This window comes from Chiloscyllium plagiosum, unplaced genomic scaffold (genome assembly GCF_037043375.1).
Source record: "Chiloscyllium plagiosum isolate Xiang-an unplaced genomic scaffold, Cpla_swu_hap1 HiC_scaffold_17, whole genome shotgun sequence".
Classification (NCBI taxonomy): domain Eukaryota; kingdom Metazoa; phylum Chordata; class Chondrichthyes; order Orectolobiformes; family Hemiscylliidae; genus Chiloscyllium; species Chiloscyllium plagiosum.
The window spans coordinates 75,253,176-75,274,385 of NW_028270155.1; the positions used below are offsets into that span (position 1 = coordinate 75,253,176).

General features: G+C 47.8%; 1 protein-coding gene across 3 annotated transcripts in view; it reads right to left on the reverse strand.

The window, feature by feature from the left end:
- pnp6 (purine nucleoside phosphorylase 6) overlaps nucleotides 1-21,210 on the reverse strand; it is a 107,294-nt gene that overhangs the window by 70,268 nt on the left and 15,816 nt on the right. The window contains exon 1 of one of the 3 annotated variants that reach the window (XM_043707371.2): nucleotides 19,926-20,162. The exons of 1 other annotated variant lie outside the window; for it this stretch is intronic. In XM_043707371.2, the coding sequence (XP_043563306.2) occupies nucleotides 19,926-19,966 (41 nt within the window). In that variant the 5' untranslated portion in view covers nucleotides 19,967-20,162. Of the gene's footprint in view, nucleotides 1-3,090; nucleotides 3,114-19,925; nucleotides 20,163-21,210 lie in introns of those variants that run through there. One more of the 3 variants, XM_043707373.2, reaches the window with a different exon arrangement.

The following is a 21,210-nucleotide window of genomic DNA, read 5'->3' on the forward strand; positions in this document are numbered from 1 at the left end:
CCCTACTGCGATGGATGAACGGTTGTTTGCATAATACGAACTTTCTGCTGAACGAACGGTCCAATGGGTTTTCCATTGTGCGATTTCTATAGCGGTTTCCCATAGCACGATTTTCTACAGCGCGAGATTGCAGATGAACACAACTGTTGCGTTAGAGCAGAACGACCTGTATATTGTTGCTTCCTACTTCGAACACGACAACTAGATCTTTCCCCGCCCACTCCATGATCCTCTGTAACCCATTCGGAACCCAGGCACCAGGCACCTAACTCGGCCTTCGGGACTCTCGATCCTGGCCACACAGAACAGTGTCTATTCCCCTGACTATAGTTTCCCCAAAGTTTGTGAGAAGATTTGTCGCTCGGGTGCTCGTTGTTGTGGTTCTGTTTGCCGAGCTGGAAGTTTTTGTTGCAAACGTTTCGTCCCCTGGCTAGGCGACATCATCAGTGCTTGGGAGCCTCCTGTGAAGCGCTTCTTTGGTGTTTCCTCCGGTGTTTATAGTGGCCTGTCCCTGCCACTTCCGGTTGTCAGTTTCAGCTGTCCGCTGTAGTGGCCGGTATATTGGGTCCAGGTCGATGTGTTTGTTGATGGAGTTTGTGGATGAGTGCCATGCTTCTAGGAATTCCCTGGCTGTTCTTTGTTTGGCTTGTCCTATAATGGTAGTGTTGTCCCAGTCAAATTCATGTTGCTTGTCGTCTGCGTGTGTGGCTACTAGGGATAGCTGGTCGTGTCGTTTCGTGGCTAGTTGATGTTCGTGGATGCGGATCGTTAGCTGTCTTCCTGTTTGTCCTATATAGTGTTTTGTGCATTCCTTGCATGGGATTTTGTACACCACATTAGTTTTGCTCATGCTTGGTATCGGGTCCTTCATTCTGGTAATTGTATCCCCAATTACAATTACATTTCTCTGGATTAGCTCCCTGTACCATGGTGCTATGGTCAGTTTGACCGTCCTCCCTACAGCCTCCACTCTCATCCACACACAGAGCAAGAATCTCAAACCTGTTAGATAAGCTCAAGGGCTGAGGTTCCTTCAGCACTACCTCCTGGATCCAACTAAACCTGCCTAGCCTATAGTCATATACTCTTATCCCTGAGCACTGTCTGAATTCTAGGCAGTGAATCCAAGAGATGTGATTGCCTCCTGATACACAGTGTGCAGGTAACTCTCTCTCTCTTCCTGATGCATCAAAATGTACGGATGATAAACCAAGCTTTGAGAATGAGCCATATAAGGAGGTGTTAGTGCAGGTGGCCAAAGGCTCTGTCAAAGATGGAGGTCTTAGGGAACATCAGCAAAGGATCATAGACCACAGGTGAGGCCCTTTGGCCCAACAAGTCAGGACCACCAAATGGACAATACTACCTACACACATCCCACTTTCCTCCATGAGACCCATAGTCTTGATTGTTGTGATATTTCAAGCTCTCATCCAAGTACCTTTTAAAGGTTGTAAGGTTTCCCACCTCAACTATCCTCCCAGAGAGTGCATTGCAGACCCCCACCACCCTCTGGGCACAAAAGCAATATCTTCACTTCCCCTCTCAACCTCCTGCCTATTACATTCAAAGCATTTTTCTTGACCCTTCAAATAAACTTACTTATCGTCACTCCCAAATTCTCATCGACATCATTTATGAATATCAATAGTCAATAAAGGACCCAGCACTGATCCCTGTGATACACTGCGACACACGGAACTCTACTCAAACCCCAAGTCTTCTAGAAACCACCACCCTCTGTCTCCTGTCGCTAATCCAATTTTGGATCCATCTTGCCAAGTTACCCTGGATCCCATGCACTTTGACCTTCTTTATCAACTTCCCATTTGGAACCTTGTCAAAGGCCTTGCTGAATTCCATCTGAACTACATTAATGCCCTACCCTTAGCCAATGACTCCTTGAAAAATTCCACTAGATTTCATCAGCATGACCTCCCTCTGACAAAGCCGTGCTGCCTATCCCTAATCAAACCTTGCCTTTTTAAACGGAAATTAATTTTCTCCTTCAGTATTTTCTCCAATAGATTCCCTACCACCGATGCAATGCGAGGGTCATGACAAAGGAAAGTGAGGTAAAGAGCAGGAGAAGTCGATGGTGGGGTTTCCAGAGCTTAGCTCATTGGTGGCCACTCCTCCAGCTGCCAATGCTGGGTGATCAAATTCAAGAGATCCTCAAAACTGCAGGATTTCAGAGAACTCGCAAGGTTGTGAGGATGGAAGTGTTTACAGATACTGAGAGGGTGAAGCCATGTAGGAATTTCAAAACAAGGATTTTTTTTTCAGGAATCAGCTCCTTGCTTGACTGGAAACAAATGTAGGTCAGCAAACAGAGGTGCTGGGGAAATGTAACCTGGTGAGTGTAAGGACATGGACAGCAAAGGTTTTGATGACCACAGGCTTATGGCAGTGAGACAATGGGACACAGGCAATGGGATTGTAAGAGTCCAAGAAACAAAGACATGATTTGGGGGGGGTGGAGTGGGGTGGGGTGGGAGGTTTCAGCAGGGGTGGCACGGTGGTTAACACTGCTGCCTCACAGCACCAGAGACCCGGTTCAATCCCCACCTCAGGTGACTCTCTGTGTAGAGTTTGCACATTCTCTTGGTGTCCATGTGGGTTTCCTCTGGGTGCTCCGGTTTCCTCCCACCATCCAAAAATATGCAGGTTAGGGTGAATTGGCCATGCTAAATTGCCTGTAGTGTTAGGGGAATTGGTCGGGGTCAGTGTGGACTTGTTGGGCCGAAGGGCCTGTTTCCACACTGTAAGTGAGCTGAGGTAGGAAACAAAGTCATGTGATTTTTATTTCTGTATGTTACATAGATGCAAGCTACGAGTGCCGATAAACTGCTCAGAAGAAATCCCTACCTTTTAACCAACCCTATCTGGTCAGGGGGTAAAAACGCAGGAATGGATAAAGAGGATATGACTTTATACTCGGGAAATGAATTGAAAAGGGTACAAACATATCGTGAAGGAAGAGGGAAAAGTTCATTTCCAATTTACATTATTTTGGGCGAACTATGTTTGAAATGAGAAAGTTTTGATTCCAAAATGTTGGCAGAAAGTAGCATAAGGCATTGTCCTAACCTGGCAAAGACTCAAGCAGAAAGTTCTCCCTGCGGCCAGGGACATAGAGCCGTGCAAATGTGATCACTGCTGTGACAAAGCTGTCTTTATCCAGAGAACAGGCCGAACCTGGAGTGGATGAGATAAATATTAATATGGCTAGTGGGATGCAAAACCTTCATAGCAGAGTGAGGGCGTTATACTTCAGGTTCGGGTGGCACGGTGGCTCAGTGGTTAGCACTGCCGCCTCATAGCGCCAGGGACTCTGGTTCGATTCCAGCCTCGGGTGACTGTTCGTGTGGAGTTTGCACATTCTCCCTGTGCCTGTGTGGGTTTGCTCTGGTTTCCTCCCACAGTCCAAAGACGTGCAGGTCAGGTGAATCGGCCGTGCTAAATTGCCCATTGTGTCCAGGGATGTGTAAATTAGGTGCATTAGTCAGGGGTAAATATGAAATAGGGGGAAATGGGTCACTCTTCAGAGGGTCAGGGTGGACTTGTTGGGCCAAAGGGCCTGTTTCCACGCTGTAGGGGATTCTTCTATTATACAGGACATCAGTGAGACCATATCTTGAATCCTGTGTTTGGTCTCTATTTTTAAGGGAGGATGTAGATTGGTTGGAGGTGGTTCAGAGGAACTTGAAACTAGATTGGTCATAGAATCCCTACAGTGTGGAAGCAGGCCATTCAGCCCATCAGGCCCAGACCAACCTTCCAAGAGCATTTTAGCCAAATCGACCCATCCCTGAAACCCAGCCTTTCCCATGGCCAATCCATTGAACCTACACATTTCTGGACTGTGGTAGAAAACCCACGCAGACACGACAAGAACATGCAAACTCCACACGGACAGTCGCCTGCGGCTGGAATCAAACCTGGGTCCCTGGTGCGGTGAGGTAGCAGCACTAACCACTGAGCCACTGTGATGCCTGGAATGAATGGGTTGTCTTATGTGGACCGGTTGCACAGCATGCCATTGGACGTGGGGGGTGATTTGATCAAAGTGAATAAGGCCTTGAATGGTCTTGACAAGATGGAAGGGGTTTTTCTTCTTGCAGATTGGTGCAGGTCTACAAGTACTGTTTTAGAACTAGGGATCAGCTCAGTTGGAGAAAGAAGGGTGGTGGGGGTCTGCAATGGGAGGATAGTTGAGATGGGAAACCTTACAACCTTTAAAAGGTACTTGGATGAGAGCTTGAAATATCACAACAATCAAGACTATGGGTCTCGTGGAGGAAAGTGGGATGTGTGTAGGTAGTATTGTCCATTTGGTGGTCCTGACCCATTGGGCCAAAGGGCCTCACCTGTGGTCTATGATCCTTTGCTGATGTTCCCTAAGACCTCCATCTTTGACAGAGCCTTTGGCCACCTGTACTAACACCTCCTTATATGGCTCATTCTCAAAGCTTGGTTTATCATCTGTACATTTTGATGCATCAGGATGAGAGAGAGAGTTACCTGCACACTGTGTATCAGGAGGCAATCACATCTCTTGGATTCACTGCCTAGAATTCAGACAGTGCTCAGGGATAAGAGTATATGACTATAGGCTAGGCAGGGTTAGTTGGATCCAGGAGGTAGTGCTGAAGGAACCTCAGCCCTTGAGCTTATCTAACAGGTTTGAGATTCTTGCTCTGTGTGTGGATGAGAGTGGAGGCTGTAGGGAGGACGGTCAAACTGACCATAGCACCATGGTACAGGGAGCTAATCAAGAGAAATGTAATCGTAATTGGGGATACTATAGTCAGGGGAATAGACACTGTTCTGTGTGGCCAGGATCGAGAGTCCCGAATATTTTTCTCTCTGGAGGGTTGTGTGTGGAAGGGAGTTTGGAATTCTCTACCTCAAAAGGTGGTGAATGTTGAGGGGGTGTCATTAAATATTTTTAATGCAGAAGCAGATAAATTCTTGTTAGGCTGGGGAATCAAGGGTAATTGGGAATAGTTGGGAAACACAAACAGATCATCTCTGACCCTATTGGATGACAGAATAGGCTCATGGGGTGAAGTGGTCTACTCTTGCTTCCATTTTGAGCATTCATAAATTCAAAAAAGGCTTTAATCTCAGAGTGAGTACAATTCTGGAAAAAACAAAATTCATTTACAGAGTCCCAAGTATTGGTGAAATAATTGTTGATTTTATCAATGGTCTCTACAGATTAGCTAATAAATGTGAATGTGGGATTTAAGTACTGAATTGATCAGAGGCTGTATAGTTTTGGACCTGCTGTTTAGTCTTTATCAGAGTTATTCCAGGAATATGATTTCACTGAACAGGCTCAAGGGCCTGAAATCCTTCCTCTTGTTCCTACCCAATTGTCAATTGTATCAAGCTGATAATTAGTAGAGCATGGCAGAGAATGAGAAAAGCATGTTTACATTAATTGAATGAGTGATCGTTAAAATAGTACGATCACGGGGTTTCAATAATTTAATCTCCTGCCTTCCAGATGCACCCTTCCTCTTCATAAAGCCACCCAAACGCTTGGGTTTTTTTTTGCTCTGTCGGTAATTTTCCTGCATGTTCTTGTTATTTTGTTTACAGAGCAGAAATATTGTGATTCACACACACACAGACACAGACACACAGACAGACAGACAGACACACACAAACAGACACACACATACAGACAGACACACAGACAGACACACAGACAGGCAGACACACACACACACAGACAGACACACACACACAGACACTAACAGACACACACACACATACAAACAGACACACAGACAGACACACACACACACACAGACAGACAGACACACACACACAGACACACACACAGACACAGACACGCACACAGACAGACACACACACATACACACACAGACAGACACACACACACATATAGACAGACAGACACACACACACAAACAGACACACACACAAACAGACACTAACAGACACACACATACAGACAGACGCACACACAAACAGACACACACATACAGACAGACACACACACACACACGCACACAGACAGACACACACAAACACAGACACACACACAAACACAGACACACACACATACACACAGACACACACACATATAGACAGACAGACACACACATACACACACAGACAGACACATACACACACACAGACACACACAGACACACACACACAGACACACACACACAGACACACAGACACAGACACACAGACACACACAGACACACACACACAGACACACACAGACAGACAGACACACACACAGACAGACACACACAGGCAGACAGAAACACACACACAGACAAACACACAGAGACACAGACACGCACACAGACACACACACAGACAGACACACAGACAGACAGACACACAGACAGACAGACACACAGACAGACAGACACACACACACACACACACACACAGACACACACACACACACACAGACAGACACATACACAGACACCGACTCACACACATACACAGACACACACAAACACAGACACCGACTCACACACATACACAGACACACACAAACACAGACACACACACATACACACACAGACACGCACACAGACAGACACACACACGCACACAGACTGACACACACACGCACACAGACAGACACACCCACATACACACACAGACACACAGATACAGACAGACACACACACACAGATACAGACAGACACACACACACAGACACACACACACAGACACACACCGACACACACCGACACACACCGACACACACATACACACACATACACACACATACACACACAGACAGACACACACAAACAGACACACACACACATATAGACAGACACACACAGACACACACAGACACACACACAAACAGACACTAACAGACACACACATACAGACAGACACACACACATGCACACAGACAGACACACACATACTCAGACACACACAAACAGACACACACACACACACATATAGACAGACACACACATGCACACACAGACACACACACAAACAGACACACACACAAACAGACACTAACAGACACACACATACAGACAGACGCACACACACACACGCAGACAGACACACACATACTCAGACACACACACAAACACACAGACACACACACAAACACACAGACAGACACACACATATAGACAGACTGACACACACATATAGACAGACTGACACACACATACACACACAGACAGACACATACACACACACAGACAGACACACACACAGACAGACACACACACAGACAGACACACACACACACACGCACACAGACAGACACACACAAACACAGACACACACACAAACACAGACACACACACATACACACAGACACACACACATATAGACAGACAGACACACACATACACACACAGACAGACACATACACACACACAGACACACACAGACACACACACACAGACACACACACACAGACACACAGACACAGACAGACACACACACACATACACACACAGGCAGACAGAAACACACACACAGACAAACACACAGAGACACAGACACGCACACAGACAGACACACACATACTCAGACACACACAAACAGACACACACACACACACATATAGACAGACACACACATGCACACACAGACACACACACAAACAGACACACACACAAACAGACACTAACAGACACACACATACAGACAGACGCACACACACACACACGCAGACAGACACACACATACTCAGACACACACACAAACACACAGACACACACACAAACACACAGACAGACACACACATATAGACAGACTGACACACACATATAGACAGACTGACACACACATACACACACAGACAGACACATACACACACACAGACACACACAGACAGACACACACACAGACAGACACACACACAGACAGACAGACACACAGACAGACAGACACACACAGGCAGACAGAAACACACACACAGACAAACACACAGAGACACAGACACGCACACAGACAGACACACACACACATACACAGACACACACATACACACACACACACACAGACAGACACACAGACAGACAGACACACAGACAGACAGACACACAGACAGACAGACACACACACGCAGACAGACACACACAGGCAGACAGAAACACACACACAGACAAACACACAGAGACACAGACACGCACACAGACAGACACACACACACACACAGACACACACATACAGACAGACACACACACACACACAGACACACACATACAGACAGACACACACACACACACAGACACAACACACACACACACACAGACACAACACACACACAGACACAGACACCGACTCACACACATACACAGACACACACAAACACAGACACACACACGCACACAGACAGACACACACACATACACACACAGACACACAGATACAGACAGACACACACACAGATACAGACAGATACACACATACAGACACACAGACAGACACACAGACAGACACACAGACAGACACACAGACAGACACACAGACAGACACACAGACAGACACACAGACAGACACCGACACACACATACACAGACACACACATACACAGACAGACAGACACACACATACACAGACAGACACCGACACCGACACCGACACACCGACACACACACACCGACACACACACACCGACACACACACACAGACACACACACACAGACACACGCACAGACAGGCAGACACACAGACAGGCAGACACACAGACATACACAGACAGACACACATACACACACACCGACACAGACACACACACACACCGACACACACACACACAGACACACACACACCCCGACACACACACACCGACACACACACACCGACACACACACACCGACACACACACACCGACACACACACACCGACACACACACACCCAGACACAAACACACCCAGACACAAACACACCCAGACACAAACACACACAGACACAAACACACACAGACACAAACACACACACCCAAACACACACAGACACAAACACACACAGACACAAACACACACACCCAAACACACACAGACACAAACACACACAGACACAAACACACACACCCAAACACACACAGACACAAACACACACAGACACACACACACACACACAGACACAAACACACACAGACACACACAGACACACACAGACACACACAGACACACACAGACACACACAGACACACACAGACACACTCAGCAATGTAACTGTCTGTGCAAAAAGGGGGTTTCCTCAAGATTAAGCTTGAGAGGGTGCAGAAAAGATTTACACGGATATTGGGGGGGCTGGAGGGTTTGGGTTAGAGGGAGAGGCTGAATAGGCTGGGGCTTTCTTTACCTGAAACGTCAGAGGCTGATGGGTGACCTTATAAAGGTTTACAAAATCATAAGGGGCTTGCAATACAGCGAATAGCCAAAGTCTTTTCCCCCTGGGCGAGGGAGTCAAAAACTAGAGGGCATAGGTTTAAGATGAGAGGGGAAAGATTTAAAAAGGACCTGAGGGGCAACATTTTCACACAGAGGGTGATGTGTGCATGGCAGGAGCTACCAGAGGAAGTGGTGGAGACTAGTACAATGACAACATTTAAAAGACACCTGGGTGGGTATATGAACAGGAAGGGTTTAGAGGGTGATGAATGAAGCGCTGGCAAATGGGACTAGATTAATCTAGGATATCTGGTCGGCATGGACAAGGTGGACCGAAGGGTCTCTTTCCGTGCCGTATGACATTAAGACTCTAAAAGAAGACCTCACTCAAGAGAAAGCCATTCAGTTGGAAAAAGAAGCAAAGGTACAGATGCAGAAGAAGATAATCCCCAGAGGAGGGATAAAGCCCTTGTCTGGGATCTCGACTGAATCTATTTCCTTTAGAACAAGACAGTAAAAGAAATCCTAGCCCTCCACCCCCACAAAAAGGTAGAGATTGCAAGATAACCACAAGAGGTCAGAAGTTCTCTGCCAATGCTATGGTGACAAGAGCAAAGTTACCTCCATTCTTTGTGGCAGCCACATTACTAAGGAGGGTCTTCTGAGAGGTGAATGGTCAGCGACATCACGGTGTGAGTGAAGCCAGTATGGGGTCCCAGTGGGCACCTGTGGAGGAGTGCCAGTCTCTGCAATGATCAAGTAGCTTCCCTCAGCCTTTTCGATGAGAGCAAGGGTGGCTGAGCTGACTGACTGTGGCAATGTGGCACAGGAAGCTATTCCAATGGGGGAGCAATAAGGAGCAGTAATTGTAGTGAGGGGGAAATGACACTGTCCTCTGCAGCAAGAGCGAGAGCCCAGCTCCTGTGATGCCTGCCTAGTGCCAGGGTTTGAGACATCTGCTCAAGGTTAGACAGGAACATGGAGAAAATCCAGTGGTAAATACCAACGACACAGATAGGGTAAGGAAGGAGGTTCTGTCGAGGGAGTATGGAGAACTAGGTCATACAATCATACAGCACAGAAACAGACAATTCTGTCCAAATTCATTCGCGCCAACCAGATATCCTAAGCAGATCTACTCCGTTTGCCAACATAATTAATTAAAAAGCAGAACAATTTTAAAAATTCATTCAAGGGATGAGGGCATCGCTGGCCAGGCCAGTGTTTATTGCACGTCCCTAATTGCCCTGAGGGCAGTTACGAGTCAACCCCATTGCTGAGGGTCTGGAATCACATGGAGGCGAGACCAGGTAAGGATGGTAGATTCCTTCCCTAAAGGACATTAGTGAACCAGTTGGGTTTTTTTTTTGACAATGGTCATCATTAGACTCTTAATTCCAAATATTTATTGAATTCAAACTTCACCATCTGCTGTGGTGGGACCACCACGCGTTCGAAGGTTATAACCTCTAAGCCATGCGCAAATTGGGAGAAGTGAGTTCCAGTTCATGCACCATTTGCATCAGTAATGGGGAAGTGGGGGCTGATATCATTGGGATGGTCTACTCCTTAACCGTGTGTTCTTGCAAACTGCATAATGACAGAAATAGAGAGAGTTTTAAACTGGGCAGTGGGAGCAAGGGATCAAATGTGGAAAGGCGGGCAATAAGAAAGAGTCGAGAGAATGCAAGAGAGGAATATGTAATGTGGGAAAACTGAGGAATACCCCAAAAATCGAGATGTTACAACGGTAACAAAAAGACAAAACTAAAGGCTCTGTCATGAATGCTCTGTGCATTCAGACATAAGGTAAACAGAGATAGCACACATTAGAGTAAATAAATACAATGTGGTAGCTATTATAGAGATATGGCTACAGAATGACCAGGATTAGTTTCTGAATATGGAAGGTTATTTGACATTCAAGAAGCTAGGTAAAGGTGGAGTGATAGCATTGTTCATCAAGGACAGGATTTTTGCAGGAATTGGAGATGACTTTAGTTCCAGCGATTAGGATATAAAATTGGCTTAGGTCAAGATGAGGAGCAATAGGGAAAGAAGTTACAAGGGGGAGTGGTCCTACCAGTAGCCACAATGTGGGACAAAGTATACAAGAAGAAATATCGGATGGTCATGATAAATGGACAGCAATAATCATTTGTGACTGTAAACAGGATAAACCACATTGGCAATACTGTAGTAGCCTGGATGAGGAGTTCACACAATGTTTCTGAGATGGTCCCTTAGAGCAGCACAGTGTGGTACTGACCAGGGAGCAGATTATATTAGATTGAGATTGTGTAATGTGAAAGAATAATTAATAACTTCAGAATAAAGGCATGAAGAGGTAGCATCGATCCCAATCTGATTGAATTTTACATCCAGTTTGAAAAGAGAAACTGTTAACACTGGTATTTTAATTCTAAATAAGGAAAACTGTATGGACATGACAACTGGCTCACTAGGCTGGGAACTGATCAAGGGAGACAGAGTGGCAGATATTTAAGGGGAAGTCTAAAATACACTGAATAAGTATATTCCTGCTGTGAAGGACAATTCCAAAGGGAGGGCTCACCATCCCGAGTTCAAGAAAGCAGTTAAGGAAAGCATAAAACATATGGAGAAAATCTATAAGAACATAACAACTAGGAGCAGGAATTAGTAATGCAGCCTCTCAAGCCTGTTCCACTGTTTGATACGATCATGGCTGATCAAGTCTCAGCCTCAACTCCACTTGTCTATTCACTCTCTGTAACCCTTCAACTTATTACTCATTAAAACTCTGTGTATCTCCTCCTTAAATTGATTCAGTGTCCCAGTGTCCACCACACTCCAGGGTAGTGAATTCCACAGATTTATATCTGAAAGAAATAATCCCTCCTCATCTCAGTTTTAAATCGACCAAACTTTAACCTAAAACTGTCGCCTCTCGTTCTCATTGGCTAAAACCTGTTTCCACAGCTATAATCACATTCCTCTGGGACTGCCTCTGACTCAGACTTACCCCATGTGGATTCTAACTCATGCTTCATCCCTCACTTTGAAACCCTCCAAGCTTTGAATCCACACAGGATCACAGGCAGCTGCGTGATGGTCAACGTTCCTCAGGCATCTGTGTGATGGTCACCATTCCTCAGGCATCTGTGTGATGGTCAACGTTCCACAGGCATCTGTGTGATGGTCAACGTTCCTCAGGCATCTGTGTGATGGTCACCGTTCCTCAGGCATCTGTGTGATGGTCAACGTTCCTCAGGCATCTGCGTGATGGTCAACGTTCCACAGGCATCTGTGTGATGGTCAACGTTCCTCAGGCATCTGCGTGATGGTCAACGTTCCTCAGGCATCTGTGTGATGGTCAACGTTCCTCAGGCATCTGCGTGATGGTCAACGTTCCTCAGGCATCTGCGTGATGGTCAACGTTCCTCAGGCATCTGCGTGATGGTCAACGTTCCTCAGGCATCTGCGTGATGGTCACCGTTCCTCAGGCATCTGTGTGATGGTCAACGTTCCTCAGGCATCTGTGTGATGGTCAACGTTCCTCAGGCATCTGTGTGATGGTCAACGTTCCTCAGGCATCTGCGTGATGGTCAATGTTCCTCAGGCATCTGCGTGATGGTCAACGTTCCACAGGCATCTGTGTGATGGTCAACGTTCCTCAGGCATCTGTGTGATGGTCAACGTTCCTCAGGCATCTGCGTGATGGTCAACGTTCCACAGGCAGCTGTGTGATGGTCAACGTTCCTCAGGCATCTGTGTGATGGTCAACGTTCCACAGGCATCTGTGTGATGGTCAACGTTCCACAGGCAGCTGTGTGATGGTCAACGTTCCTCAGGCATCTGTGTGATGGTCAACATTCCTCAGGCATCTGTGTGATGGTCAACGTTCCTCAGGCATCTGTGTGATGGTCACCGTTCCTCAGGCATCTGTGTGATGGTCAACGTTCCTCAGGCATCTGTGTGATGGTCAACGTTCCTCAGGCATCTGTGTGATGGTCACCATTCCTCAGGCATCTGTGTGATGGTCAACGTTCCTCAGGCATCTGTGTGATGGTCAACGTTCCTCAGGCATCTGTGTGATGGTCACCATTCCTCAGGCATCTGTGTGATGGTCAACGTTCCTCAGGCATCTGTGTGATGGTCACCATTCCTCAGGCATCTGTGTGATGGTCAACGTTCCTCAGGCATCTGTGTGATGGTCACCGTTCCTCAGGCATCTGTGTGATGGTCAACGTTCCTCAGGCATCTGCGTGATGGTCAACGTTCCACAGGCATCTGTGTGATGGTCAACGTTCCACAGGCATCTGTGTGATGGTCACCGTTCCTCAGGCATCTGTGTGATGGTCAACGTTCCTCAGGCAGCTGCGTGATGGTCAACGTTCCACAGGCAGCTGTGTGATGGTCACCATTCCTCAGGCATCTGTGTGATGGTCAACGTTCCACAGGCAGCTGCGTGATGGTCAACGTTCCACAGGCAGCTGTGTGATGGTCACCATTCCTCAGGCATCTGTGTGATGGTCAACGTTCCACAGGCAGCTGCGTGATGGTCAACGTTCCACAGGCATCTGTGTGATGGTCAACGTTCCACAGGCATCTGTGTGATGGTCAACGTTCCTCAGGCATCTGCGTGATGGTCAACGTTCCTCAGGCATCTGCGTGATGGTCAACGTTCCTCAGGCAGCTGCGTGATGGTCAACGTTCCTCAGGCAGCTGTGTGATGGTCAACGTTCCTCAGGCATCTGCGTGATGGTCAACGTTCCTCAGGCATCTGCGTGATGGTCACCGTTCCTCAGGCATCTGTGTGATGGTCAACGTTCCTCAGGCAGCTGTGTGATGGTCAACGTTCCTCAGGCATCTGCGTGATGGTCACCGTTCCTCAGGCATCTGTGTGATGGTCAACGTTCCTCAGGCATCTGTGTGATGGTCAACGTTCCACAGGCAGCTGCGTGATGGTCAACGTTCCTCAGGCATCTGTGTGATGGTCAACGTTCCTCAGGCATCTGTGTGATGGTCAACGTTCCTCAGGCATCTGTGTGATGGGCAACGTTCCTCAGGCAGCTGCGTGATGGTCAACGTTCCTCAGGCATCTGCGTGATGGTCAACGTTCCTCAGGCAGCTGCGTGATGGTCAACGTTCCTCAGGCATCTGTGTGATGGTCAACGTTCCTCAGGCAGCTGTGTGATGGTCAACGTTCCTCAGGCAGCTGTGTGATGGTCAACGTTCCTCAGGCAGCTGTGTGATGGTCAACGTTCCACAGGCAGCTGCGTGATGGTCACCGTTCCTCAGGCATCTGCGTGATGGTCAACGTTCCTCAGGCAGCTGCGTGATGGTCAACGTTCCTCAGGCATCTATGTGATGGTCAACGTTCCTCAGGCATCTGTGTGATGGTCACCGTTCCTCAGGCATCTGTGTGATGGTCAACGTTCCTCAGGCAGCTGCGTGATGGTCACCGTTCCTCAGGCAGCTGCGTGATGGTCACCATTCCTCAGGCATCTGCGTGATGGTCAACGTTCCACAGGCAGCTGCGTGATGGTCACCGTTCCTCAGGCATCTGTGTGATGGTCAATGTTCCTCAGGCAGCTGCGTGATGGTCAACGTTCCTCAGGCAGCTGTGTGATGGTCAACGTTCCACAGGCATCTGCGTGATGGTCAACGTTCCACAGGCAGCTGTGTGATGGTCAACGTTCCTCAGGCAGCTGCGTGATGGTCACCATTCCTCAGGCAGCTGCGTGATGGTCACCATTCCTCAGGCATCTGTGTGATGGGCAACGTTCCTCAGGCATCTATGTGATGGTCACCGTTCCTCAGGCATCTATGTGATGGTCAATGTTCCTCAGGCAGCTGTGTGATGGTCAACGTTCCTCAGGCATCTATGTGATGGGCAACGTTCCTCAGGCATCTATGTGATGGTCAACGTTCCTCAGGCAGCTGTGTGATGGGCAACGTTCCTCAGGCATCTATGTGATGGTCAACGTTCCTCAGGCAGCTGTGTGATGGTCAACGTTCCACAGGCATCTGCGTGATGGTCAACGTTCCACAGGCATCTGTGTGATGGTCAATGTTCCACAGGCATCTGTGTGATGGTCACCATTCCTCAGGCATCTGCGTGATGGTCAACGTTCCACAGGCAGCTGTGTGATGGTCAACGTTCCACAGGCATCTATGTGATGGTCAACGTTCCTCAGGCAGCTGTGTGATGGTCAACGTTCCTCAGGCATCTGTGTGATGGTCAACGTTCCACAGGCAGCTGTGTGATGGTCAACGTTCCTCAGGCATCTGTGTGATGGTCAACGTTCCTCAGGCATCTGTGTGATGGTCAACGTTCCACAGGCATCTGTGTGATGGTCACCATTCCTCAGGCATCTGTGTGATGGTCAACGTTCCACAGGCAGCTGCGTGATGGTCAACGTTCCTCAGGCATCTGCGTGATGGTCAACGTTCCACAGGCATCTGTGTGATGGTCACCGTTCCTCAGGCAGCTGTGTGATGGTCAACGTTCCACAGGCATCTGTGTGATGGTCAACGTTCCACAGGCATCTGTGTGATGGTCAACGTTCCACAGGCATCTGTGTGATGGTCAATGTTCCACAGGCAGCTGCGTGATGGTCAACGTTCCACAGGCAGCTGCGTGATGGTCAACGTTCCACAGGCATCTGCGTGATGGTCAACGTTCCACAGGCATCTGCGTGATGGTCAACGTTCCACAGGCAGCTGCGTGATGGTCAACGTTCCTCAGGCATCTGTGTGATGGTCAACGTTCCACAGGCATCTGTGTGATGGTCAATGTTCCACAGGCAGCTGCGTGATGGTCAACGTTCCTCAGGCAGCTGCGTGATGGTCAACGTTCCTCAGGCATCTATGTGATGGTCAACGTTCCTCAGGCAGCTGTGTGATGGTCAACGTTCCTCAGGCATCTATGTGATGGTCAACGTTCCTCAGGCAGCTGTGTGATGGTCAACGTTCCACAGGCATCTGCGTGATGGTCAACGTTCCACAGGCATCTGCGTGATGGTCACCGTTCCTCAGGCATCTGTGTGATGGTCAACGTTCCACAGGCATCTGCGTGATGGTCACCGTTCCTCAGGCATCTGCGTGATGGTCACCGTTCCTCAGGCATCTGTGTGATGGTCAACGTTCCTCAGGCAGCTGTGTGATGGTCACCGTTCCTCAGGCATCTATGTGATGGTCAACGTTCCTCAGGCATCTGCGTGATGGTCAATGTTCCACAGGCATCTGCGTGATGGTCAATGTTCCACAGGCAGCTGTGTGATGGTCACCGTTCCTCAGGCAGCTGCGTGATGGTCAACGTTCCACAGGCATCTGTGTGATGGTCACCATTCCTCAGGCATCTGTGTGATGGTCAACGTTCCACAGGCAGCTGTGTGATGGTCACCGTTCCTCAGGCATCTGTGTGATGGTCAACGTTCCACAGGCAACTGCGTGATGGTCAACGTTCCTCAGGCATCTGTGTGATGGTCACCATTCCTCAGGCATCTGTGTGATGGTCAACGTTCCTCAGGCAGCTGTGTGATGGTCACCATTCCTCAGGCATCTGTGTGATGGTCAACGTTCCACAGGCAGCTGTGTGATGGTCACCGTTCCACAGGCATCTGTGTGATGGTCAACGTTCCACAGGCAACTGCGTGATGGTCAACGTTCCTCAGGCATCTGTGTGATGGTCACCGTTCCTCAGGCATCTGCGTGATGGTCAATGTTCCTCAGGCATCTGCGTGATGGTCAACGTTCCTCAGGCATCTGCGTGATGGTCAACGTTCCTCAGGCACCTGCGTGATGGTCAACGTTCCTCAGGCATCTGCGTGATGGTCAACGTTCCTCAGGCATCTGCGTGATGGTCAACGTTCCTCAGGCACCTGCGTGATGGTCAACGTTCCTCAGGCATCTGCGTGATGGTCACCGTTCCTCAGGCATCTGCGTGATGGTCAACGTTCCTCAGGCATCTGTGTGATGGTCAACGTTCCTCAGGCATCTGTGTGATGGTCAACGTTCCACAGGCATCTGTGTGATGGTCAACGTTCCACAGGCATCTGTGTGATGGTCAACGTTCCTCAGGCATCTGTGTGATGGTCACCGTTCCTCAGGCATCTGTGTGATGGTCAATGTTCCTCAGGCATCTGTGTGATGGTCAACGTTCCTCAGGCAGCTGTGTGATGGTCAACGTTCCACAGGCATCTGCGTGATGGTCAACGTTCCTCAGGCAGCTGTGTGATGGTCACCATTCCTCAGGCATCTGTGTGATGGTCAACGTTCCACAGGCATCTGTGTGATGGTCAACGTTCCACAGGCATCTGCGTGATGGTCAACGTTCCTCAGGCAGCTGTGTGATGGTCACCATTCCTCAGGCATCTGTGTGATGGTCAACGTTCCACAGGCATCTGTGTGATGGTCAACGTTCCACAGGCATCTGTGTGATGGTCAACGTTCCTCAGGCATCTGCGTGATGGTCAATGTTCCTCAGGCATCTGCGTGATGGTCAACGTTCCTCAGGCAGCTGTGTGATGGTCAACGTTCCTCAGGCATCTGTGTGACGGTCAACGTTCCTCAGGCATCTGCGTGATGGTCAACGTTCCACAGGCATCTGTGTGATAGTCACCGTTCCTCAGGCATCTGTGTGATGGTCAACGTTCCACAGGCAGCTGCTCTCGATGCATCCTGACATCCATACTCAGTGCAATGCGCGTCATATAGAATCATAGAGTAATGGAGATGTACAGCACAGAAAAAGACTCTTTGATCCAACTCATCCATGCCAATCAAATATCCTAAATTAATCTAGTCCCATTTGTCAGTGCTTGGCCCATATCCCTTCAAACCCTTCCTATTTATATACCCATCCAGATGCCTTTTAAATGTTACAATTGTACCAGCCTCCACCACTTCCTCTGGCAGCTCATTCCATACACGTACCACCCTCTGTGTGAAAAAGTTGCCCCTTAGGTCTCTTTTATATCTTTCCCCTCTCACCCTAAACCTATGCCCTCTAGTCCTGGACTCCCCCGCACCAGGGGAAAGACTTTGTATATTTAGCCTATCCATGCTCCTCATGATTTTATAAACCTCCATAAGGTCATCCCTCACCCTCCGACGCTCCAGGGAAAACAGCCCCAGCCTGTTCAGCCTCTCCCTGTAGCTCAGATCCTCCAACCCTGGCAACATCCTTGTAAATGTTTTCTGAACCCTTTCAAGTTTCACAACATCTTCCGATAGGAAGGAGACCAGAGTTGCACGCAATATTCCAACAGTGGCCTAACCAACATCCTGTACGGCCACAACATGACCTCCCAACTCCTGTACTCAATGGTCAAACCAATAAAGGAAAGTAGACCTAATGCCAGGTCACCAGATCTGAAATGCCAACTCTTCACAGATGCTGCCAGACCTGCTGAGCTTTTCCAGCAACTTCAGTTCTTGTTTTTACTTTTATTTTTGGATTTTATTTTGGTTGTTTGCTAGCATGTAAAAATTAATAGCAAGAGTTTTCCACAGGAATTTTACAAGTTAAAGTATAAGTTTTAATGCATCTTGAAAGAGATTATCAATGAGCTAGTAGATGCAATGGTGCTAATTTTCCCTTTCAGAACAGAGGTGAAACTCCACTTGACCCAATGAACAGTTACGATAACATGCACTAATTACACAATGCCTTGCTGCCCACTGATATAACTGACAAAGAAGAGAGGAAACTTAAGAAGGGGAAAAGCAGGGCGTGGAACATGTTCATCTGATGCACGAATATCACATGTCATATTCAATTTTATGCCACATCTGTCACCCTGGCAATTTGCAAACAACAGCAAATGCATTATCTAAAGCAACTATTGCTGGGGTTACATTCCTGGGGCAAAGACAAGTTTCATGAAGAAATTCCCAATGGCACAATGGACAGCAAGTCGGAATATACACAAACAAGTTCATCAGAAACAGATGCAAGTCCAGGATGGCATCAAAATTCATCAATAGTGTACAGCGAATTGGCCAAAGCTTGCTATAGTCTTACTTTCAGTGTGGAAACAGGCCCTTCGGCCCAACAAATCATGAAAACCCTCCTTCTTAACACAGAAAAGAGCTTCGCCAATGGGCTCTTGAGAGATTAGTTGTTACAATCTCGGAATGATTAGGAATTGTTTTTTAATTGTTCACTCAGAGAATGGATTTTAGAGAGATTACACAGAAGTCATGTGGACAGCATTAACTCCAGAGAAAGGGCTCAGTCATCAGTATGGCTCCCTGGGATTTCAAAGGACATTGAAGAAATTATTGTATTTTCAACTGTCAGATTTGTGCAATACACCAACCAGAACAGATTGGATGACAGGAGAGTTGTTTGAAGCAAAAATACAGGCATGGATCAGTTGGGCTAAGTGGGCGAACTCTGTGCTGTCAATTCTATGGAATTCTACATAAAAGTAGCAAAAAACACTTTCAAATCGATAAACATCAGCTACGAAAGGAAATAAAAGGAGGTCCAAGAAGTGAAAGGCCGGATAAGAGATGTGCGTTTATAGCACTCAGATACTCACTGCCATGCACTTAATTGGTGGTCACTCTCACTCGCATTCATTGTAAGGAGAGAGTAGATGCCCCCTCTCAGACAGGAAAAAAACCAACTAGCTCTTCTGGTGTCTCTCCGCCTGCACCCACCGCAAACTCCTCAGTAAGAGATTTTGGAGAATTCGTTGAGGTGAAGCAACAGAATTGGTCGGGACAAGCTTGTGGTTTGACAGGCAGTTGAAGCTGACCACTTGGAATAGTTCCTCTCGAGGAATGCATGAATTTGTAAACTGCTTTCTCTATACTGTCCAGTTTTGAAATTGTCTCCTCTCCTTCCAAAACAGTCTGATTTCTAATCCTTGTTCCCAGACTGTTTATTTTATCTGAACAGCGAGGTTGGTTTTGCACATAATTGACAAAGGACCCGCATACTGATTAAGTCATGCCTTTATAACACTCACCCTCTACATCACGCTGGACAAGCTGAGACACTGCTCTTGTTCAGACATCATGGTGTACAGCTTGGCTTTAACCCCATCATTGAACTGATTATCCAATAAAACTTTCTTAACGACACAGCTTCCATTTATGGGAATACCATCAATCCAGGAAAAATGTCTCAAACTAAAATGCAGAGGCATATAGTTAAGCAACAGACAGGCTTTGGTCCACGAACTTATTCAGAGGTAAATTTTAAGGAGTATCTCCCAGGAGGAATGGGAAGTAGAGAGACGAAGAGAGTTCTAGACAAAATTCCAGAGACTGAAGGCAGTGATGGAGTGATTGAAATCGGGAAAGCAATAGACCAAGACTATGGAGCTCAAACATCGGGAAGGAGTGTAAAATAGTTGGAGAGAAATGAAACCATGGAAGGATTTAAAAGAATAATTCCGTGTGCATTTCAGGCAACATCCCTGGGACACACGCAGCAAACAACCCCAACGCCCTGTGGCCAACCATTTCAACTCCCACTCCGTCACATGCAAGTCCTGGGCTACCTCCACCGCCAAATCCTAGCCCCCAATAACTCGAGGAAGAATGCCTCATCTTCCAACCCTACGATCACACGGCATCAACATCGATTTCACCAATTTCCTCATCTCCCCTCCCCCCATCTTATCCCAGATCCAACCCTCCGACCCGGAACCACCCTTTTGACCTGTCCATCTTCCTTCCCAACAATCCGCTCTACCCTCCCTACCGACCTATCACAATCAGCCCCCACCTGCATCCACCAATCGCCTTCCCAGCTACCTTGCCCCCAGTCCCATCTCCACCCCCATATTTATCTCTCAGTAACCCCTTTCCCCTCCA